General features: G+C 46.6%; 1 protein-coding gene across 7 annotated transcripts in view; it reads right to left on the reverse strand.

Annotated features, from left to right (window-relative positions):
- The window catches only part of LOC124003453 (liprin-beta-2-like), a 131,282-nt gene that overhangs the window by 35,316 nt on the left and 71,253 nt on the right, over positions 1 to 24,713 (reverse strand). For all 7 annotated transcript variants that reach the window (XM_046311725.1, XM_046311734.1, XM_046311740.1 and 4 more), the window contains exon 6: positions 9,436 to 9,576. In XM_046311725.1, the coding sequence (XP_046167681.1) occupies positions 9,436 to 9,576 (141 nt within the window). The remainder of the gene's footprint in view (positions 1 to 9,435; positions 9,577 to 24,713) is intronic.

Here is a 24,713-nt window from a genome sequence, read left to right on the forward strand (position 1 = left end):
TCAACTGCACTGGTGATCCATGCAGTGCAAAACAAATGAACAAAATGTTTTAAGTTCAAATGTTAAAATAACCTACAGCTACGATTTTGCTATTTGGAGTTATTAAGTACTTTTTGATTAGGGTCACAGCATATTATGCACCTGCTTTATGCCTCACTCTAATGCCAATATGCCTTGTCTACTGCTGTCTTGGCTAGTTTTTACTGTTTTATTTCACTGTAGAGCCCTCAGTCCCGCTCAAAATGTTATTTCGTCACATCCTACACACATTCGGAGACCTCACCTGGCTTAACTTGTGCCGCCAGAGACGAAACCTCTCTCATCGTCACTCAACAGCTAGGTTTACCTCCACTGTACTCACATCCTGCCATATCCCTGTCCGTATATTATGCCTTGAGTCTATTCTACCACACCCAGAAATCTGCTCCTTTTATTCTCTGTCCCCAACGCACTAGACAACCAGTTATTATAGCCTTTAGCCGTACCCTTATCCTACTCCTCCTCTGTTCCTCTGGTGATGTAGAGGTTAACCCAGGCTCTGTAGCCCCCAGTTCCACTCCTATTCCCAGGCGCTATCATTTGTTGACTTCTCTAACCGTAAAAGCCTTGGTTTCATGCATATTAACATCAGAAGCCTCCTCCCTTTGTTTTATTCACTGCTTTAGCACACTACACCAACCCTGATGTCCTAGCCATGTCTGAATCCTGGCTTAGGAAGGCCACCAAATATTCAGAAATTTCCAACCCCAACTACAACATTTTCCGCCATGATAGAACTGCCAAATGGGGTGGAGATGCAGTCTTCTGAAGAGTTCTGTCATGCTGTCCAGGTCTGTGCCCAAACAGTTCGAGCTTCTACTTTTAAAAATCCACCTTTACAGAAATAAGTCTCTCACTGTTGCCGCTTGTTATAGACCCTCTCAGCCCCCAGCTGTGCCCTGGACACCATATGTGAATTAATTGTCCTCCATTTATCTTCAGAGTCTGTACTGTTAGGTGACCTAAACTGGGATATGCTTAACACCCCGGCCATCCAACAATCTAAACTAGATGCCCTCAATCTCACACAAATTATTATGGAACCTACCAGGTACAACCCTAAATCCATAAACACGGGCACCCTCATAGATCCTGACCAACCTGCCCTCCAAATACACCTCTGCTGTCTTCAACCAGGATCTCAGCTATCACTGCCTCATTGCCTGCGTCCGTAATGGGTCCGCGGTCAAACGACGACCCCTCATCACTGTCAAACGCTCCCTAAAACACTTCAGCGAGCACGCCTTTCTAACCGACCTGGCCCGGGTTTCCTGGAAGTATAGTGACCTCTTTCCGTCAGTAGAGGATGCCTGGTTAGTCTTTAAAAGTGCTTTCCTCACCATCTTAAATAAGCATGCCCCATTCAAAATATGTAGAACGAAGAACAGATATAGCCCTTGGTTCACTCCAGACCTGACTGCCCTTCACCAGCACAAAAACATCCTGTGGCGTACTGCATTAACATCGAATAGCCCCCGCGATATGCAACTTTTCAGGGAAGTTAGGAACCAATATACACAGGCAGTTAGGAAAGCAAAGGCTAGCTTTTCAAACAGAAATGTGCATCCTGTAGCACAAACTCCAAAAAGTTCTGGGACACTGTAAAGTCCATGGAGAACAAGAGCACCTCCTCCCAGCTGCCCACTGCACTGAGACTAGGAAACACTGTCACCACTGATAAATCCACGATAATGAAGATTTTCAATTAGCATTTTTCTACGTCTGGCTATGCTTTCCACCTGGCTACCCCTACCCCGGTCAACAGCACCCCCCACAGCAACTTGCCCAAGTCTCTCCCATTTCTCCTTCACCCAAATCCAGATAGCTGATGTTCTGAAAGAGCTGCAAAATCTGGACCCCTACAAATCAGCTGGGCTAGACAATCTGGACCCTCTCTTTCTAAAATTATCTGCCGCAATTGTTGTAACCGCTATTACTAGACTGTTCAACCTCTCTAACGTATCGTATGCGATCCCGAAAGATTGGAAAGCTGTTGCAGTCATCCTCCTCTTCTTAGGGGAGACATTCTAGACCCAAACTGTTACAGACATGTATCTATCCTACCTTGCCTTTCTAAAGTCTTCAGAAGCCAAGTGAACAAACAGATCATCGAGCATTTCGAATCCCTCCGAACCTTTTCCGCTATGCAATCTGGTTTCCAAGCTGGTCATGGGTGCACTTCAGCCATGCTCAGGGTTAGACTGTAAACTCTCCTTCCAGACTCAAATTAAACATCTTCAATCCAAAATTAAATCTAGAATCAGCTTCCTATTTCGCAACAAAGCATCTTTCACACATGCTGCCAAACATATCCTTGTAAAACTGACTATCCTACCGATCCTTGACTTCGGCGATGTCATTTACAAAATAGCTTCCAACACTCTACTCAGCAAATTGGATGTAGTCTATCACAGTGCCATCTGTTTTGCCTCCAAAGCCCCATACACTACTCACCACTGCGACCTGTATGCTCTCATTGGCTGGCCCTCACTTCATAGTCATCGCCAAACCGACTGGCTCCAGGTCATCTATAAGTCTAGGTAGCACGCGCTCCAGCAGGTATATTTCACTTGTCACCCCCAAAGCCAACTCCTCCTTTGGCCACTTTTCTTTCCAGTTCTCTGCTGCCAATGACTGGAACGAATTGCAAAAATCGCTGAAGTTGGAGACTTATATCTCCCTCACTAACTTTAAGCATCAGCTGTCAGAGCAGCTTACCGATCATTGCACCTGTACATAGCCCATCTGTAAATATCCCACCCAACTACCTGATCCCCATACTGTTATTTATTTTATTGCTCCTTTGCACCCAAGTATCTCTACGTTCATCTTCTGCACATCTAGTAAGTGGACATTATAAAGGGCCATATTTTTTCAAATAAAACAATGGCCAGTTTGGGCCAGTTGTTTGCACGTAAAAAAAAAAAACACAATAGGCTATGTCTGTTTTTTCAATGTGGCCCGTACGCTGATTGAGTTTGACACCCCTGGTGTAGATGAACGGGAGGAGACAGGTAAAAAGAAGTATTTTCTCAGAAATGGGGTCCCCGCTGAAAAGGTTGAAATACCACTGCACTAACGTGCTGAGTAGTAGTGCACAACTCCATATCCTGAATAGTAGGGAGGAGCGGTTTAATGTCCTAATCTTGGATACACTGACAGAAATGTCAGGCCTGTGGACAGAGGAAGTTTCATATGATAGTGCCAGATGATGTTACACTTACAGTACGGCTGATAAGACACACGCTCCCCCTCTATATATAGCTGTACGCTCTGAGCTTGGTGGTTGAGGGGAGGTCTCGGCAGTGAAAGTGTTTGCACTTGTGGAATGTTCCAAGTGAATTTCTGCCATTCCCCATTAGTGCATGGGGCCCAGCAGCTGTCACTTCCAGGGACAAGTGTTTGTGGATGAAACAAATGCAGACTGGTTTCATGTTACCACGGCAACACGACCTGCATTGAGTCCAGCTCTGCCCGGATATCATTGATTTACGGGACGGGGGCAGAGAGGCGTGACCCAACAAGCTGTGTACATTACATGTTCCCCCTCAGTCAGTATAACTTACTCTGTCCCCAAGACAACTCTGCATAATGTCACAGTCAGATTGCTCTCGATTATTGCAATACTTCATTAGAAATACAACCGAGATTTGACTTCCCACAGATGTCACTATTGTATTCGATCTGCTATGCATATGTCTTTAGTGTTATGCTCAGTTGATGATTGCTCATCAGAATTTCTTGAATACAGCCGGCGTTTCTGCTCCGTGCCATTTCTCATCTGCCTGCTTGTCTGTCAGAAGATCTCGTTTAGGCCCCGTCGTGTTTTCGCGTCTCAGCCAATTTCCGTCCCTGTTTATCAGTCTCTATATTGCCTTCTGAGGCAGCGAGGGCGTTTGGGTGCACTGGACCTCAGCGTTCGTCCACAACACTAAATCATGTTTATTTAACACATGGTCAGATTCTCTATGATACAGACAGACTGGGGGTTGTGATTGGGCTGAGGCTCTGATGATACCCACACAGACAGACTGGGGTTGTGACAGGGCTGAGGCTCTGATGATACCCACACAGACAGACTGGGGTTGTGACAGGGCTGAGGCTCTGATGATACCCACACAGACAGACTGGGGTTGTGACAGGGCTGAGGCTCTGATGATACCCACACAGACAGACTGGGGTTGTGACAGGGCTGAGGCTCTGATGATACCCACACAGACAGACTGGGGTTGTGACAGGGCTGAGGCTCTGATGATACCCACACAGACAGACTGGGGTTGTGACAGGGCTGAGGCTCTGATGATACCCACACAGACAGACTGAGGGTTGTGACAGGGCTGAGGCTCTGATGATTCCCACACAGACAGACTGTGGTTGTGACAGGGCTGAGGCTCTGATGATTCCCACACAGACAGACTGAGGGTTGTGACAGGGCTGAGGCTCTGATGATTCCCACACAGACAGACTGAGGTTTGTGATAGGGCTGAGGCTCTGATGATTCCCACACAGACACAGCCAACGCCACATGAAAAGTTTTCATCTTTATGTTCATATGTTATACATATATTTTTTTTAATGTATAATTGTCACGCCCTGGTCATTATATTTTGTTTTTTTTTGGTATATGTTTGGGTAGCCAGGGTGTGACATGGGTTTATATGTTGTGTTTTCGTATTGGGGTTTGTAGTATTTGGGATTGTGTATGATTAGGGGTGTGTCTAGTTAGGCTTGGCTGCCTGAGGCGATTCTCAATTGGAGTCAGCTGCTTATCGTTGTCTCTGATTGGGAACCGTATTTAGGCAGCCTGAGTTCGCGTTGTATTTTGTGGGTGTTTGTACCTGTCTCTGTGTTAGACAAAAGATAGGCTGTAATTAGTTCACGTTCCGTTTGTTGTTTTCTTATACAGTTATTTCATGTACCGCATTTATCTTCATTAAAGTCATGAGTAACCTACACGCTGCATTTCGGTCTGACTCTCTTCATACAACAGACGAACGTCGTTACGGAAACACCCACCACTCACAGACCGAGCAGCGTGTGAACTGGCAGGATCTGAAGGAGGACGTTATGGACAGCAGAAGCAGGGATTATACGACGTGGGAAGAAATCGACAGGTGGGCGGCCGACCCAGAGCGAGTGCAGGAGCCCGCCTGGGATTCCCTACAGCAGGAGGAGGGCTATAGACGTATGGATTCGAGAAGGAAAGCACGGCTATACAGAGCGAAAACAGAAAGTAACTGTGGAAAGCGCAGAGAGAGAGTGGCTGAGTCAGGAGTCAGACCTGAGCCTACTCTCCCTGTTAATCGTGAAGAACAGTTGCAGTGGGAGAGACTGCACCATTTGGAGATTTGGACATGGGAGGAGGAATTAGACGGTAAAGGACCCTTGGCGCAGCCGGGAGAATATCGCCGTCCCAAGGAGGAAATAGAAGCAGCTAAAGCGGAGAGGCGCAGGTATGAGGAAGCAGCACGGCGACGCGGTTGGAAACCGGAAAGTCACCCCAAAAAATGTATTGGGGGGGCTAGAGGGGAGAGTAGTTATGCCAGGTAGGAGACCTGCGCATACTCCCTGTGCTCACCGTTGGGCTAGAGAGACCGGGCAGGCACCGTGTTATGCTATGGAGCGCACGGTGTTTCCAGTGCGGGTGCAGAGCCAGCTACGACACATACCAGCCGTTCCTATTGGCCGGGCTAGAGTGGGCATCGAGCCAGGTAAGCTTGGGCAGGCTCGGTGCTCAAGAGCTCCAGTGCGCCTGCACGGTCCGGTCTATCCAGAGCCACCTCTACACACCAGTCCTCCGGTAGCAGCTTCCCGCACCAGGCTTCCTGTGCGTGTCCTCGCGCCAGTACCACCAGTTCCAGCACCACGCACCAGGCCTCCAGTGCGCCTCGCCTGTTCAGCGCAGCCAGAGCCTTTCTCCTCTCCTGCGCTGCCGGAGTCTCCTGTCTGTCCAGCGCCGCCAGCGCTCCCAGTTGGCCCAGCGCGTCCAGTGCACCTCGCCTGTTTAGCGCAGCCAGAGCTTTTCTCCTCTCCTGCGCTGTTGGAGTCTCCCGCCTGTTTAGCGCAGCCAGAGCCTTTCTCCTCTCCTGCACTGCCGGAGTCTCCTGTCTGTCCAGCGCCGCCAGTGCTCCCAGTCTGCCCAGTGCTCCCAGTCTGCCCAGTGCTCCCAGTCGGCCCAGCATCACCAGTCTCCCAGGATCCGCCAGAAGTGCCAGTCTGCCAAGATCTTCTAGATCCTGAATCATCCAGTTCCACCAGCCAGCCAGGATTTACCGGAGCCTACTACCTGCCTGAGCTTCCTCTCAGTACTGAGCTTCCTCTCAGTACTAGGCTTCCTCTCTGTACTGGGCTGCCTCTCAGTACCGGGCTTCCCCTCAGTACCGGGCTGCTTCGGTCCCGGGCTGCCCCTCTGTCCCGGGCTGCCCCTCTGTCCCGAGATGCCCCTCTGTCCTGAGATGCCCCTCTGTCCTGAGATGCCCCTCTGTCCCGAGCTGCCCCTCTGTCCCGAGCTGCCCCTCTGTCCCGAGTTGCCCCTCTGTCCCGAGCTGCCCCTCTGTCCTGAGCTGCCCCTCTGTCCCGAGCTGCCCCTCTGTCCCGAGCTGCCCCTCTGTCCCGAGCTGCCCCTCGGTCCCGAGCTGCCCCTCAGTTATGTGGGGATCAGGGTGAGGACTATTAGGCCATGGTCGGCGGAGAAAGTGGATTATCCCAGGACGCGAAGGAGAGGAAATAGGACATTAATGGAGTGGGGTCCACGTCCCGAGCCAGAACCGCCACCATGGACTGACGCCCACCCGGACCCTCCCTATGCTCTTGAGGTGCGTCCCGGAGTCCGCACCTTAGGGGGGGGGGGGGTTCTGTCACACCCTGGTCATTATATTTTGTGTTTTTGGTATATGTTTGGGTAGCCAGGGTGTGACATGGGTTTATATGTTGCGTTTTCGTATTGGGGTTTGTAGTATTTGGGATTGTGTATGATTAGGGGTGTGTCTAGTTAGGCTTGGCTGCCTGAGGCGATTCTCAATTGGAGTCAGCTGCTTATCGTTGTCTCTGATTGGGAACCGTATTTAGGCAGCCTGAGTTCGCGTTGTATTTTGTGGGTGTTTGTACCTGTCTCTGTGTTAGTCACCAGATAGGCTGTAATTAGTTCACGTTCCGTTTGTTGTTTTCTTATACAGTTATTTCATGTACCGCATTTATCTTCATTAAAGTCATGAGTAACCTACACGCTGCATTTCGGTCTGACTCTCTTCATACAACAGACGAACGTTGTTACAATAATATTACATTATCATTGTAATTGCACACAAATTAATGTCAGACATGCACCTACTACCCCAATGCTCTGTTGCTGATGACTGGGACAAATGCAGGAGCAGATTTCAGGAGCAGGACAATACACCCTCTTTTTGACTAATGACTGATATATGGGCATGTACGGGATAGGCCTATCTGGATATATGAGTATGATGGTCATAATGGTTCTTGATAATGTCATAAAGTGCATTTTCTTAGTCCAAGTAAAGTGACACAGGATGGTCATAATGCTTCATGACAGTGTTATAAAGTGTATTTTCGGGAAGTTGTTGAAAATATGATGATTAAAAAACATGACGGTAAAGAATTCATTACATCAACAAAGGACCTAAGAAACAAACTTTCAAATGAAAGGAAACTTCTTGGCAGGGAAAAAATACATTGAATAAATGTAGGTTTTGACACTCTTATGTAGGTGTCATAACGAGCCATAAAATAATGTAATATACACTATATATACAAAAGTATGTGGACACCCCTTAAAATGTGTGTATAAAATCAAGCACACAGCCATGCAATCTCCACAGACAAACATTGGCAGTAGAATGGCCTTACTAAAGAGCTCAGTGACTTTCAACGTGGCATCGGCATAGGATGCCACCTAGCCAACAAGTCAGTTCGTCAAATATCTACCTGCTAGAGCTGCCCCGGTCAACTGTAAGTGCTGTAATGGTGAAGTGGAAACGTCTAGGAGTAACAACGGCTTTGCCGTGAAGTGATAGGCCTCACAAGCTCACAGAACGTGACCGCAGAGTGCTGAAGCGCATAAAAATTGTCTGTCCTCGGTTGCAACACTCGCTACCAAGTTCCAACTGCCTCTTGAACCAACGTCAGTACAATAACTGTTCGTCGGGAGGTTTATGAAATGGGTTTCCATGGCCGAGCAGCCGAACACAAGCCTAAGATCACAATGTGCAATGCCAAGCGTCGGCTGGAGTGGTGTAAAGCTCGCCACCATTGGACTCTAGAGCAGTGGAAACACGTTCTCTGGAGTGATTAATCACTCTACACCATCTGGCAATCCGATGGACGAATCTGGTGTTGGCGGATGCCAGGGGAACACTACCTGCCCCAATGCACAGTGCCAACTGTAAAGTTTGGTGCAGGAGAAATCATGTTCTTTGCTGATTTGTATGATTCGGGCTAGGCTCCTTAGTTCCAGTAAACGTAAACTTAACGCTACAGAATACAATGACATTCTAGACAATTCTGTGCTTCCAACTTTGTGGCAACAGTTTGGGGAAGTTTGCTTTCCTGTTTCAGCATGACAATGCCCCTGTGCACAAAGCGCCGTACATACAGAAATGGTTTGTCGAGATCGGTGTGGAAGAACTTTACAGGCCTGCACAGAGCCCTGCCCTCAACCCCATCGAACACCTTTGGGATGATTTGGAATGCCGACTGCGAGCAAGGCCTAATCGCCCAACATCAATGCTCGACGTCACTAATGCTCTTGTGGCTGAATGGAAGCAAGTCCCTGCAGCAATGTTACAACGTCGTGGAAAGCCTTCCCAGAAGAGTCGAGTTTGTTATAGCAGCAAAGGGGGGACCAACTCCATAGTAATGCCCATGATTTTGAAATGAGATTTTCGACGATCAGGTCTCCACATACTTTTGGTCATGTGTTGTATGTCACTACAGGTGTAAATATAGGGTCATGACAGTGTTATTACCATATTATGATATTATTATTATGAGTTATGTCAGCTGTTATGATGCTGGGTGTCAAGTAAAGTGTTACCGTTTGTTGCTACACTTTGGGGCTAGAGTGGTAAAGGCACAGAGAGACCTCACTGAGACCAAACTCCTTATTAATGGAATGATGTTTTTCACTTGGCATTCCATCCTACTCTAACTAGCAAATACACAAAGTTGGCTTACTTCATAGGGCTTTGTGTGAATCTTACTAACAGCTGAGGGAAAATGGTGCCACCATACAAAGCCCTGAGTGGAGAAAACAGTGCCATTCATTTTCAGAACAGGCTGAGTTTAAGTCAAGTTTTATGGTAAACCAGCCCAGAGTCTGTGATTCTTACACACCCATCCTCTCCCCTCCTCCCAGCCTGTACTACAGTACCGTACCTCAGCTTTGTTCTGCTGGTCCTCGCTGCTGTCGTTGTGGTTCTGTTCCTCGTCCATGTCGACCAGCTTCAGTTTCAGGTAGGAAACCTCATCCATCAGATCCAGTTTCTGGGTCTCCAATGAGGTCCGGCTCAGCAGCTCCTGTACCGCACACACAGCCGCAGAGACACACACATTAACACTCCTCTACACACACACAACTCTATCCACTGAGCAGTGCGACTAGAGTGAAGTATAAAGTCAGTGTGCCGCTCCACTGGGCATAAAGCTCCCCCAAACCAACAGTTCAGCCTGGGAGCCCGGGCCCTGCTCTGCTATATATACACAATGCAATGTGGCTCTATTTTTACTTCCTCTGTCTGACTCAGACATGTGAGAGAGAAATACAGAGAGAGACAGAGAGAGAGATAAGGGGAGAGAGAGGGAGAGAGAGAGAGATAGGGGGAGAGAGAGGGAGAGAGAGATAAGGGGAGAGAGGGGGGGAGCAATGGAGAGAAAGAAAGAGAGAGAGAAAGAAAGAGAACACTAAGTTAGAGACAGAACACAAAGTTGAGAGACAGACTCTAAAATGTTCAAAAGACCTGGGACAGGAGCAGTGTGTGTGTGTGTGTGTGTGTGTGTGTGTGTGTGTGTGTGTGTGTGTGCGTGCGTGCGTGCGTGTGTGTGTGTGTGTATAGAGCGGGTGAGTGAGCTTTGACTCTAGGTTTCACACACAGTAAACACACTTCCCTTACGCCCTATGGATTTCCCAACACCCCTCATCACTGGAGGCTGATTTCGGTTCCTGTTCCAGAGAATACTACTCTCTCCTTAAAATAACTTGCCATCATACTTTTGAATTAGGTGTCCCTTACCAAGACAGCAATACATAGGCCTTGGCCTAAATGCATGATCTGCAATAAGCTATCCTAAATACCCCCGACCAATACCCTTTTGTAGATAAATTGTTCAGAGATAGCGCACCTTTACTACAAGCCACTTGGTAACATCACATGAAAAATAACAACTCCCTACCACCAAGCAGACACATACACTCTTAGAAAAAAGGGTTCCAAAAAGGTTCTTCAAATCAAAGTATATTTGTCATGTGCGCCGAATACAACAGGTGTAGACCTTACAGTGAAATGCTTACTTACAGGCTCTAACCAATAGTGTAAAAAAGGTATTAGGTGAACAATAAGTAAGTAAAGAAACAAAAACAACAGTAAAAAGACAGTGAAAAATAACAGTAGCAGCACAATTGGTTGGGCGCCCGTAAAACTGCTGCCAATTCTTCCGGCGCCATTTTCATTTATCAGCTGTCCCTTTTCATTAATTTATCAGCTGTCCCTTTTCATTAATTTATCAGCTGTCCTTTTTCATTAATTTATCAGCTGTCCCTTTTCATTCATTTATCAGCTGTCCCTTTTCATTCATTTATCAGATGTCCTTTTTCATTCATTTATCAGCTGTCCCTTTTCATTAATTTATCAGCTGTCCCTTTTCATTAATTTATCAGCTGTCCCTTTTCATTCATTTATCAGCTGTCCTTTTTCATTCATTTATCAGCTGTCCCTTTTCATTCATTTATCAGCTGTCCCTTTTCATTCATTTATCAGCTGTCCCCATAAAATAACCTTTTCTCATTCCAGGTTCCCTGGTGGATTCCAGGTAGAATCATTTTGGGTTCTATGTAGAACCCAAAAGGGTTCTAGCTGGAACCAAAAAGGGTTATTCAAAGGGTTCTCCTATGGGGACAGCCGAAGAACCCTATACAGTCTGTGACAGTCTGTGTAGATGGACTGTATGTAAACCCCTGTAATCACCACAGCTCAAGGGAAATACATTGAAAATAAAATCTGATAAATAAGTTGTGGCACCCTGTGACATTTGCAACCCAACACCGGCATTACTTCGAGGGGGATCAGCTGAGCATTTAGAAGCAATTTGAAGGTCTTTTCTGTAAAAGCCCAACAGCTGACACTGTAGCTAGCTGGCTAAGCCTGATGAAATCCTTCCTTTGAACTAACTAAGAAGTGAAACACATGCAGGATTATCAGCCCTTCCTAACTAGCTCTGCAGGCTGTGGCGTTCTGATATCCAAGTATCCGTTTATCTAGGCTTGATTGGACTGTGTTGAACTGCTATGGGCTCTCATTCTGAGTGTTGTGGCTGACTAGCCTGACTAGGTCAACATGCCACTCAGGCTTTCAGAGTCAGACACAGTGATCAGACCAATGATGATATTCCGAGACAGTGATCAGAGTCGGGGCCAAGCCCCTCTTTGTCCCTCTGAAACAGGACCTCTTATTTTCTCTGGGCCAGGGACCAGAGCCAGAGGTGTGTCAGTCGGTCAGACCTCTCAGCAGACCCAAGGTGCCACTAGCCTGGTCGCAGATCTGTTGGTGCAGTATACCCAACTCCTAAGACATACAGTATGTTTGGCAGACAACACCCATAGTTGGCTAAACAGCCAAAAGAGATCTGGAACCACTAGACCGGCTAAGATACCATTGACTCTCTGCAACTGTACCCTCACCTGCTTGGTCAAGTAGGACACAGGGAGAAGGAAGGGGGGATGTGTGGTAGGTCAAGCTATCAAACCTGCAATCCTGGACTGGACTGGCCCTCTAATAGCAAATATTCCTTCTTAGCCTTTTACTACAGCGGGCTAAAACAGGGTCACACAGAGTGTTTCTTGGTAGTCTTAAACAAATCTACTTTGAAACAAAAGTATACACCTCACACACTTAGTTATGGGCTTAAAAAAAGAAGACACCTGTACCATCTCAGATATAGAGTTGAAATGTGTTACATTTTTTTGTTTGCATCCCAACATTACACTTTATATACATCTCAGAAGACTGAAACATCTAAAAAACGTTTGACCGGACTTTCGGTGTAAAAAACGAACAATAATAATGTTGATTAATTCCATCCATGAGGCCACTTCGTTATTTGACTGCAGGAAAGGGTAGACTAGGCTGGTTAATACTTTGTCTATCGACATGTCTGTAGATAATTACAATGTCTTTAGACCGTCACTGGGACTGTCGGTTTCCTTGTCGCAGATTTTTGAAAAAAATTCAACTTTGACCCTGTCACTGCATCCATTGTCATGGTTAACTGACTGAGACAGCGATGAGAGTGCACATTCTAAAATTCTACTCACTGAAATTAGCTCGTCATTAACTTGTTAATAATGAATCTTGTTATGGATTTATTTTCCTGTAATAATGAATAAAACATTTCTAAAGTTAAGACATTGTCAGCGGCTAGCCAGATAACATGGTAGCTAACCAGCCTTGTGTGTGTGTTTGTTGTCATGGTTGCTTTGAATAATTCCTTTCTCAGAATGAGGATATCACTATGACATTCTGGTTGTTGGAATCATAGAATTAAATAGAACACATTGCATTATAAAATGGGTTGTTTGGACCCTGGATGCTAATTGGTTGATATGTGGGACAACAACTCCCACAAAATACAATGGCATGGTTATGTCATAATTCCACTCTCACGCAGCCCAGGCAGGAAACTCAACTTCATCTCCCTTGGAAAAAAAGCCTATACACTTAATTTTCCCACATTTTACTTGCCGTCATTACGTCATGCACCTACGTTAAATAGGCACGTCAGCTTTGACATCGGTTTTGCACATCGGCGTTAAACTAGACATCGGGCCGATACCGATGTTGGCATTTTTAGCTAATATCGGCCGATTCCGATATGTTCGATATTGTGCATCCCTAGTTAAAATAATGTTTTACGGAAAAGAAATGCATTCATATTTTAGAAATATGTTGGCAACTGTTTTAGAAAAGCAATAATGCTCTCAAACACAATCCCGGAATTATCGTGTGACAACTCCCTCCAAGAGCTGTATCCTGGCCCTTGTTGGGAGTTGTCATACTGATAACTCCCAGGTTCACTGGCATTTTTGCTTTAATACAGTGCTGTCGGAAAGTATTCAAACCCCTTGACTTTCTCCACATTTTGTTGGGTTACGGCCTTATTCTAAAATGGATTAAATCATTCTAAAATGGATTAAATCAATCGATACACAATAACCAATAATGACAAAGCAAAATCCTCTTTTTTTTCTCCTTTTTTTTCTAATTTATAAAAAAATGTAAAATCTGAAATACCACATTTACATACAGTACCAGTCAAAAGTTTGGACACACCTTCTCATTTTCTTTATTTGAACTATTTTTTTTACTATGTAGAATAATAGTGAAGACATCAAAACTATGAAATAACACATGTGGAATCCTGTAGTAACCAAACAAGTGTTAAACAAAACAAAATATATCTTATAGTTGAGATTCTTCAAAGTAGCCACCCTTTGCCTTGATAACAGCTTTGCACACTCGCTCTGAGTGAGTATAGGTCTGATGAGTCGATTGACAAAATAATCTGCCCAACACACTCACCCATTAGCTTTTACTGGAACTGGCAGCAGATACTGAGAAGCATTCTCTTGACACTCAGAAAAGAGCTATCTCCATTTCAGGCTCAGAACAGCAGTGACAAAGATCAACCTTGCCATTGACCTTGCCTAATCACACCACACACATTGTTTAAACAGATCTCATTAAACACTTCAATGGAGCCAAACAATGTGAAGATAGACAGTGTCTGGTTATCGATAAAGGTCAAACACAAGGGGACCTGCAAAGAGATACCAGCCACACCACAGAGCACTGTAGACAGTAGACACCAGTGGCTGTGGTCTCTAAACAGAAATAAGCATTTATTGTATATTCTGCATGACAACTTTAGGGGGAAAAAAGGTTTTCCCCTAGACCTGTGCTTATGTACAAAAAAATAAAAGAAATCTGCTCGGAATTTGAGGTCAATTAAACTGAAAAACAACAAATGCACTTTTTACCATTGCCATTTATGGGGAGCAAACCGGCTGGATGAGACAAAATCACAGAGTAGACAAAGGAGCAGTTGAAAAGCCCAAACAGAGGGCTTTTTGATTCCTAAATTGGGTAGCTGTGTGTGCCAATGTTTGGCATGCACACACAGCCTAATAAGAGGCATCAGCAGACACTGCTCAATGGCTCCTCTACACTCACAACCCCTCACCCCTGTCTCTGATGGTAAGAGCACAAACTGGACAACTCTCACCCTGTTCCCCTCCCTACCGCCACAACAAACATGGCTTACTTACCTACATCCTACTGGCACATAAGGCAGCGACAAGACCTATCCACTTTTGACGATCCAAAGGCTGTTTGGTACGGTGTCCTGGTACACACAGCTAGAGTTGAAGTCGAAAGTTTACATACACCTTAGCCGACTACATTTAAACTCAGTTTTTCACAATTCCTGACATTTAATCCAAGTAAAAATTCCCTGTTTTAGGTCAGTTACGATTACCACTTTATTTTAAGAATGTCAAATGTCAGAATAATATTAGAGAGAGTGATTTATTTCAGCTTTTATTTATTTCATCACATTCCCAGTGGGTCAGAAGTTTACATACACTCAATTAGTATTTGGTAAAATTGCCTTTCAATTGTTTAACTTGGGTCAAACGTTTCGGGTAGCCTTCCACAAGCTTCCCACAATAAGTGCATTTTGGCCCATTTCACCTGACAGAGCTGGTGTAACTGAGTCAGGTTTGTAGGCCTCCTTGCTAGCACATGCTTCTTCAGTTCTGCCCACACTTTTTCTATAGGATTGAGGTCAGGGCTTTGTGATGGCCACTCCAATACCTTGACTTTGTTGTCCTTAAGCCATAATGCCACAACTTTGGAAGAATGCTTGGGGTCATTGTCCATTTGGAAGACCCATTTGCGACCAAGCTTTAACTTCCTGATGATGTCTTGAGATTTTGCTTCAATATAGTCACATAATTTTCCTGTCTCATGATGCCATTCATTTTGTGAAGTGCACAAGTCCCTCCTGCAGCAAAGCACCCCCACAACATGATGCTACCACCCCCTGTGCTTCACGGTTGAGATGGTGTTCTTCGGCTTGCATGCCTCCCCCTTTTCCTCCAAACATAAAGATGGTCATTATGGCCAAACAGTTCTATTTTTGATTCATCAGACCAGAGGACATTTCTCCAAAAAGTACAATCTTTGTCCCCATGTGCAGTTGCAAACCGTAGTCTGGCTTTTTTATGGCGGTTTTGGAGCAGTGGTTTCTTCCTTGCTGAGTAGCCTTTCAGGTTAAGTCAATATAGCTCTCGTTTTACTGTGAAAATAGATAATTTTGTACCTGTTTCCTCCAGCATCTTCACAAGGTCCTTTGCTGTTGTTCTGGGATTGATTTGCACTTTTCAAACCAAAAGTACGTTCATCACTAGGAGACAGAACACGTCTCCTTCCTGAGCAATATGACGGCTGCATGGTCCCATGGTGTTTATACTTGTGTACTATTGCTTGTACAGATGAACGTGGTACATTCAGTCGTTTGGAAATTGCTCCCAAGGATGAGCCAGACTTGTGGAGGTCTACAATTATTTTTCTGAGGTCTTGGCTGATTTCTTTTGATTTTCCCATGATGTCAAGCAAAGAGGCACTGAGTTTGAAGGTAGGCCTTGAAATACATCCACAGGTACATCTCCAATTGACTCAAATGATGTCACTTAGTCTATCAGAAGCTTCTAAAGCCACAACATAATTTTCTGGAATTTTCCACAAGTTTTAATGACTCCATCCTAAGTGTATGTAAACTTCCGACTTCAACTGTAAATGTATTTTAATATGGGTGCACCTAAACTATACAGTTAGGCGGACATTTTCAGAGTCACATTTTTCCCAACATTTTTATGTGCTTTTAAATTCAGAAAGACTATGCTGTCTGTTTTTAGGAGAGCCCACTCCCATAAAAATCTCTGCTCTTATAACACAATGGAGTCAGTAAGCCACCTTGTAAGACCGAAAGGAAGTGAACTTTGTTTCCCTCCATCTTCTGAGTGACAAACTTTGTGCAATGGAGGTGAGTTACTCCAGGATGACATGACTGGGGGGCATTTAAATCCATGGGTGGCACGAGTAGTAATGCTTTAAAACAAGATTGGTCCTACTACTGTTTAAATGTACAAAAAATGTATCTGAAATGTACCGTCTTATATAATAGCACAAAGATATGCGCCATACAAGTGTATCGCAAATGCAAACGTAGCTGCCATAGGCCTGCCTACACATGCTTTGCACATACCAACACGAACATGGCAGCTCGGCAAGATGAGCACCACTAGGCTATCAAAGATTCATAGATTAAACTTGGATCATTATAACCATAATCTTCAATGCTGTCGAATGTGTGACACTATGCCATGAGCGTAACTAAGACACCACTTCTCCAGGTGCGCAATATTTTCTGTGTGGGAGAGTTTGTTACACACACAAGCTATAGCAAGAGAGCAGGGAGGGGGCGGTAAAGTAGGCTAAGTGTGTCGTTTTCATAGGTCTGACATCACTTTTACAGTAGCCTGTCACACAGCGACTGTGTGTAATGCAAATTAATCACAACAGAGTGAACGTTTTCCTACTTGTTTTAGTAGGCTACACACGGTATTAGTCCTACTACTGCGACATGCAAAATGTACAAAAATCTAGGCCTATCTGAAATTCAGCCATATACACTGTCATTTTGTTCACGAGAAAGCAAGCAATGTTGAAGAGAAGCCCCATGGAGCCCAAGATGCGCTCATTAAAACAGCACACACCATAACCATCGATTTAGGACCATGGACAGAAGGTTACCGCCAGTCAGCGCGATGAAAGGATAACGTTAGATGCGCTGCCAAATTCAGCACCACCATAGTGGATAGCCAGGACAACAGGAGGACTGCACCAGGGCTCACCTCAGAGTACGACCAATTTTCCCATTGGTCATTGTCCCTATACCCATCAAATAAAAGCAAAGCTGTATATCTGTCAATAGAAATTACATCCGCAAAAGCAAACAATGACATTAGGAATCACAGATCACAGGAATCACATCTAAAATATCCATTGATGTAAAAGCAAAAGCCTAAAATATCCATTAATGTAAAAGCAAAAGCCTAAACTATACTATACAAACATTTGCCAAACAACCAGTAGGCTTACATGAGGGAAAACCAATGAATAAATCATTCTGGTCAAGGTTGTAACTTACCATTTAGACGAGTTGCAGCAGCCTCCCGATGCAGTGTTGAACCTCAAGAGAAGTTTCTGATTCCATTCTCCTTCCTGGCAAAATGTACTTGTCAGGTCCCCTCACAAATGCCAGCTGGACAAGCTGGGCTTTTCGTTGACGTAACATGCTCTGTGTTCACTGAATACGTTCTTCAGGGTGGAGAAGGAATTTCGTACATTGCTGTAGATGCCCCCAAAGTGTTAATTGCATATCAGTGCCAACAGCACAGTCGTCATTGATGACGAAGGCCCGCTGTATCTTTGAAGAACCCTGAGTGGGGCCGAGTCAAAATAAACTCTGATTCCACTGGTTCAGTTTCGATTAGATTCAACAGGTCGTCAGGTCTAGTGGCTGGGGTAACGGAGGTGCAGGTGCTTGTTGTGTGTTACCCTCGTGCTGCGGGCGCTAAGCTGGCCCTTCTCAATCTTGTCGGTCAGCAGGTGGTGTGGGGGATGGGCAGGTATTACATTTGCTGCTAGGCTCCTCAACCTTGGTGGTCGGTCCTGCAGGCTGTTCGTTGAGCTTGGCATGGCTTTCGATATGGTGGTCCTCAATTATTTTGCTCTTGACAGTGCCCAGACAGTTTCGGATATCCGTGCTGATCGAAGCTTAGCCAACTAGCTACAATTATTCAGTGCGCTGCTACCAAAACTTGTGCTGGTGGCAGGAAAGTCAGGCGCAGGAGAACGACCTTGGTATAAACATTGTTTAATAAGTACTCACAAAACTCAGAAAACCAAAATATACAGAATAACAAAAGTGGGTACAAAACCCGTCGCACACCAGAACATATCTTGCACATAACATACAATCAAACAATCACCGACAAGGACATGAAGGGGAAACAGAGGGTTAAATACTCAATATGTAATCGATGGGATTGGAACCAGGTGTAAAGGAAGTCAAGACAAAACCAATGGAAAATGAAAAATGGATCAGCGATGGCTAGAAGGTCGGTGACGTCGCTCGCCGAACACCGCCCGAACAAGGAGAGGGACCGACTTCTGCGGAAGTCGTAGCAGAACCCCCTCCCCCGGATGGAGACGGTGGATCTCCCGCAGCATTGAAGGATCCAACACGTCCTCACCAGAGCCCAGCACCTCTCCTCCGGACCATACCTCTCCCAGTCCACAAGGTACTGAAGGCCCCTCGCCTGGCGTCTCGAATCCAGTATGGTGATTCAACAGAGTACACCGGGGCTCCTCGATGTCCAGAGGGGCGGAGGAACATCCCGCACCTCAGACTCCTGGAGCGGGCCAGCCACCACCGTCCTGAGGAGAGATACATGGAACGAGGGGTTAATTCGGTAATCGGGGGAGCGGAAACCTGTAACAAACCTTGTTCACTCTCCTCAGGACTTTAAATGGCCCGACAAACCACGGACCCAGCTTCCGACAGGACAGGCTCGGGGCAGGTTTCGGGTCGAGTGCCAGACCCGGTCCCCCGGTGCAAACACCGGGGCCTCACTGCGGTGACGGTGGTCTGCACCAACTTTCTGGCGCAGCAGAGCTTGCTGAAGGTGGACATGGGTGGCCCATGTTACCTCTTCGCACCGGAACCAGTCGTCCAGCACAGGAGCCTCGGTCTGACTCTGATGCCAAGGAGCCAGAACCGGCTGATACCCCAATACACACTGGAAGGGAGAGAGATTAGTGGAGGAGTGGCGGAGCGAGTTCTGGGCTATCTCTGCCCAGGGCACGAACGCTGCCCACTCCCCCGGCCGGTCCTGGCAATAAGACCTCAGAAATATACCCCCATCCTGGTTAACTTTCTCTACCTGCCCGTTACTCTCGGGGTGCAAACCTGAGGTAAGGCTGACCGAGACCCCCAGACGTTCCATGAACACCTTCCAGGCCCTCGACATGAACTGGGGACCCCGATCAGACACTATATCTTCAGGCACCTCGTAGTGCCGGAAGACGTCTTTAAACAGGGCCTCCGCAGTCTGTAGGGCTGTAGGGAGACCGGGCAAAGGGAAGAGATGACAGAACTTAGAAAAACGATCCACAACGACCAGGATCGTGGTGTTACCCTGTGAAGGAGGAAGATCGGTCAGGAAATCTACCGACAGGTGCGACCACGGCCGTTGTGGAATGGGTAAGGGTTGTAACTTACCTCTGGGCAGGTGCCTAGGAGCCTTACACGGGGCGCAGCCATTTGAGCAAGAGGAAACATAAACCCTCACATCCTTAGCCAAAGTGGGCCACCAGTACTTCCCACTAAAACAGCGTACTTTCCGACCAAACCCAGGATGACCAGAGGAGGGTGACATGTAGGCCCAATAGGTCAGCCGGTCGCGGACAGCAGGCGGACGTACAGACGCCCAGCTGGACACTGGCGGGAAGCGGGCTCTGCACAACGCCTGCTCAATGTCCGCGTCCAGCTCCCACACTACCGGTACCACCAGGCAAGAGGCTGGGAGTACGGGAGTAGGATCCATGGGCCGCTCCTCTGTGTCATACAGCCGGGACAATGCGTCTGCCTTAACGTTCTAGGAGCCTGGTCTGTAGGAAAGGGTAAACACAAAACAGGTGAAAAACATGGTCCACCTTGTCTGGCAAGGGTTCAGTCTCTTCGCCGCCCGGATGTCCTCCAGATTGCAGTGGTCAGTCTAGATGAGAAAAAGGTGTCTAGCCACCTCAAGCCAATATCTCCACGCCTTCAAGACCTTGATGACAGCCAACAGCTCCCGGTCCCCCATATCATAGTTTCGCTCCCCGGGCTGAGCTTCTTTGAGAAGAAGGCACAGGGCAGAGCTTCGGTGGCGTAACTGAGCGCTGAGAGAGCACAGCTCCTATCCCAGCCTTGGACGCGTCCACCTCCACTATGCTCGCCGAAGAGGGATCCCGATGGGCCAACACGGGAGCCGAGGTAAACAGAGCCCTCAGGTGACTAAAAGCCCTGTCCACCTCAGCTGATTACTGCTAGTGCACCGGACCCCCCTTCAGCAGTGAGGTAATGGGAGCCACTACCTGACCAAAACCCTGGATAAACCTCCGGTAGTAGTTGGCAAACACTGAGAACTGCTGCACCTCCTTTACCGTGGTGGGAGTCGACCAACCACGCACGGCTGCAATGCGGTCACTCTCGTTCTCCACCCTGTAGTGGAAATGCGATACCCTAGGAAGGAGACGGAAGAACTGACATTTCTCAGCCTTGACGTACAGGTCATGCTCCAACAGGCGACCAAGCACTCTGCGCACCAGGGACACATGCTCAGGCATGTAGCGGAGTATATCAAAATGTCATCAATATACACCACTACACCCTGCCCGTGCAGGTCCCTGAAAATCTTGTATACAAAGGCTTGGAAGACTGATGGCGCATTCATCAATCCGTACGGAATTACGAGGTACTCATAGTGCCCAGAGGTGGTACTGAAAGCCGTCTTCCACTCGTCTCCCTCTCAGATACGCACCAGGTTGTAAGCACTCCTGATATCTAATTTCGTGAAGAAGCGCCCCGTGCATTGACTCTAACGCTGTGGCTATGAGCGGTAGCGGGTAACTATACCTCACAGTGATCTGATTCAGACCCGATAGTCAGACCTGGTCTCCACCGTAGTAGCACCAATGGGAACCCCTAAACACCTACCTGAGCACTCTCGTGAGCACTCTCGTGACCACACCCCGTGAGAGCCCTCTGTGGGCAAGAAACAATGGGGTTATGACAAGCTAACCAGGGTAGGCCCAGCACCTGGGAAACGCAACAGAGTCAATAAGGCAGAGACTAATTCTCTCCATATGACCCTCCTGCGTCACTATGCCCAAAGGCGCGGTGACCTCCCTAATCAACCCTGACCCTAATGGTCGACTATCTAAGGTGTGAACGCGGAAGGGCACATCCGTGGAAATGATGGGGATCCCTAAACTACAGGCTAAAGCTCTAGAAATAAAATTCCCAGCCGCGCCTGAATCGACGAGCACCTTATGCTGGGAATGCGGGGAAAACTCAGGGAACGTGACGGACACAAACATATGTGCAATAGATGGGCTCTGGGTGAGAATGGTGCCATCTCACCTGGGGTGACGCCAGAGCTCCCTGCCTGCTGCCTCGATTCCCAGAGGAACCAACCCGGGACCGACCGGCAGTGTGATCTCTGCGGCCACAGATGGAGCACGAGCGGGAAGCCCTCCGGTCTCCCTGCGCACCGCCCCTCCCAGCTCCATGGGTATCAGAGAGGGGAAGGGGAGGATGGAACCACCAGAACCCGATCTGAACGTCCGCGAGTAGCCAGCAGGTTGTCCAGCCGGATGGACAGGTTCACCTGCTGGTCAAACTTGAGGGTGGTGTCTCTGCAGGCCGGCTCCCGACGGACGTCCTCACGCAGACTGCAGTGCTAATGGTCGATCAAGGCCCTGTTGTTCAATCCTGCGCTGGCAGCCAGGGTCCTGAACTCCAGGGCAAACTCCTGGCGCTCCTCGTCTCCTGCCTCAGATGGTAGAGGCGCTCACCCGCCTCTGTATCCTCGGGCGGGTGGTGAAGTCTTCCCAGAAATGGCGGGTGAACTCCTCAAACTGGTCCAACGCCGCATCTCCCTCCACACGGCATTGGCCCACTCCAGGGCTCTCCGGGTGAGGCACGAGACGAGGAGGACACCCTCTCACGGCCCGATGGAGCCGGGTGGACGGTGGCCAGTTACAGGTAACACCTGGCAGTTCGCAGCCCTCCGTCGTACTCCTGGGGCAGGATAGACGGATCCCACTGGGTTCAGATGGGAAAGGGGCACTCAGGAGAGACCCGGTTGTGCTGGTGGAGGTGCTGGAAGATCTCCTGTCTCTCCCAGCGGGTCATGGTGAAGCATAACTGCATGCTCCTGGACGTGCCCCTCAAACTCAGAAAACCAAAATATACAAAATAATAAAAGTGGATACAAAACCCGTCGCACACCAGAACATAACTTGCACATAACATACAACCAAACAATCACTGACAAAGACTTGAGGGAAACAGAGGGTTAAATACTCAACGTGTAATCGATGGGATTGGAACCAGGTGTGAGGGAAGACAAGACAAAACCAATGGAAAATGAAAAATGGATCAGAGATGGCTAGAAGTTCGGTGACGTCGACCGCCGAACACTGCCCGAACAAGGAGAGGGACCAACCGGTGGAAGTCGTGACACCTACTAGCTAGCCTATTATTAACTGTAGCTGTCTGCAAAAAGGGAGAAAAAAAATCCTGTCTAGGAATTTCCTTAACTTCTTGACGCACACATCCCTGTAGCGGGATCATTTGTCAGCAACCGCTGAATAGCATAGCGCAACAGTCAAATAATATTACTAGAAAATATTCATATTCATGAAATCACAAGTGCAATATTGTGAAACGCAGCTTAGCCTTTTGTTAATCACCCTGTCGTCTCAGTTTTGATTTTGAATGATGCTTTACAGCGAAAGTAATCAAGCGTTTGTGTAAGTTTATCGATAGCCTAGCATAGCATTATGTACACTTAGCATCAGGAAGCTTGGTCACGAAAATCAGAAAAGCAATCAAATTAACCGTTTACCTTTGATGATCTTCGGATGTTTTCACTCACGAGTTTTCACTTCACTCCCAGTTACACAGAAAATGTTCCTTTTGTTCCATAAAGATTATTTTTATACCCAAAATACCAACGTTTGTTTGTCGCGTTATGTTCAGAAATTCACAGGAAAGAGCGGTCACGACAACGCAGATGGAAATTCCAAATAGTCTTCATAATGTCCACAGAAACATGGCAAACGTTTTTTATAATCATTCCTCAGGTAGTTTTTAAAATATATATTTGATTATATATCAACCGAGTGTGTAGCTTTTTCCATAACAGTGGGAGGAACAATGGCCGCTTTACTCAATTGCGCACAAACTCACTCTGAGAGCCCCCACCTCTCCACTTACGCAATGTGATCCTTCACGCTCATTTTTCAAAATAAAAGCCTGAAACTATGTCTAAAGACTGTTGACAGAAAAAGGAATCTGGTTGATATCCCATGCATAGTGTTACGGATACAGTTATCCTGTGTGTGTGTGTATCCTGTGTGTGTTTCTTTTCTCTCCTTCTCCCTCACAGGTGAAAATCATCACTCCCCAATCAGTCAACAATCAATCATCAATCAGAAGACACACCTCCTCCTATTTCCTGACCTATCACAGTTCCTTCCCCATGGTTTAAAAACCCCATCATTTGTTTGTTCATCAGCTCAGCTCAGCTCAGCTCAGCTCAATCTCTAGCTCAATCTCTAGCTCAATCTCTAGCTCAATCTCTAGCTCAATCTCTAGCTCAATCTCTAGCTCAATCTCTCTGTAAATGCCATGTCTGTAGGTCCTCGTGTTTCACTCTCGCTTTGTGTCTTAACCTCTCTTTTGTTTAAGCACCTCATAGCACTTTGTCATCACCTGTGAGTATTGGTTTTGTTTATGGTGTTTGTGTTTGATTGCTGGTGGGAAAAAGGGGAAACCAAGACAAGTCGCCCATGGGCATACACTTCCCGTAGGTGAACTTTGTTAAATACACTAGTTAGAACTGGGCGGACCACCCACTGTATTTTTGGTTAGTTAGTTAGTTGTTGTTAAAGTAGGCTAGTCTAGCTTAGGGGTGTGTTTTGTATATTTATTGTTTCTTTCCTTGGGTCCAGCTCAGCCCCTTTTCCTGCTCCCCCATTACCATGTGTTTATAAATAAACCTAGAGTTTGACGGTAGATTTCTGTTGTCGTGGTTATTTCGTGCACACTTTTACTTTGTCACAATAATAATTTGCATGAGTTATGTTACGGGTCTCATTACCATCCCCCCTAGACTGTCAGGCCAAAAGGGATTCGTAACACATAGGAACACAGAGGTTTAAAATAAGAGGCACTTCCTGATTGGATTTTCCTCAGCCTTTCGCCTGCAATATCAGTTCTGTTATACACACTCACAATATTTTTACAGTTTTGGAAACTTTAGAGTGTTTTCTATCCTAATCTGTCAATTATATGCATATTCTAGCATCTGGTCATGAGAAATAAGCTGTTTACTTTGGGAACGTTATTTTCCAAACCTAAAAATTGTGCCCCCTAGCTTCAAGAGGGTTTAACAATTTAACGAAGGTGGTACCTTATGATTTTGCATGGCTAGGTGCCCAATCAGAATGCATTTTTGGATTTTAGGTAGAAAATATTACATCCCC

This window comes from Oncorhynchus gorbuscha, linkage group LG02, assembly GCF_021184085.1.
Source record: "Oncorhynchus gorbuscha isolate QuinsamMale2020 ecotype Even-year linkage group LG02, OgorEven_v1.0, whole genome shotgun sequence".
In the NCBI taxonomy this organism is placed as follows: domain Eukaryota; kingdom Metazoa; phylum Chordata; class Actinopteri; order Salmoniformes; family Salmonidae; genus Oncorhynchus; species Oncorhynchus gorbuscha.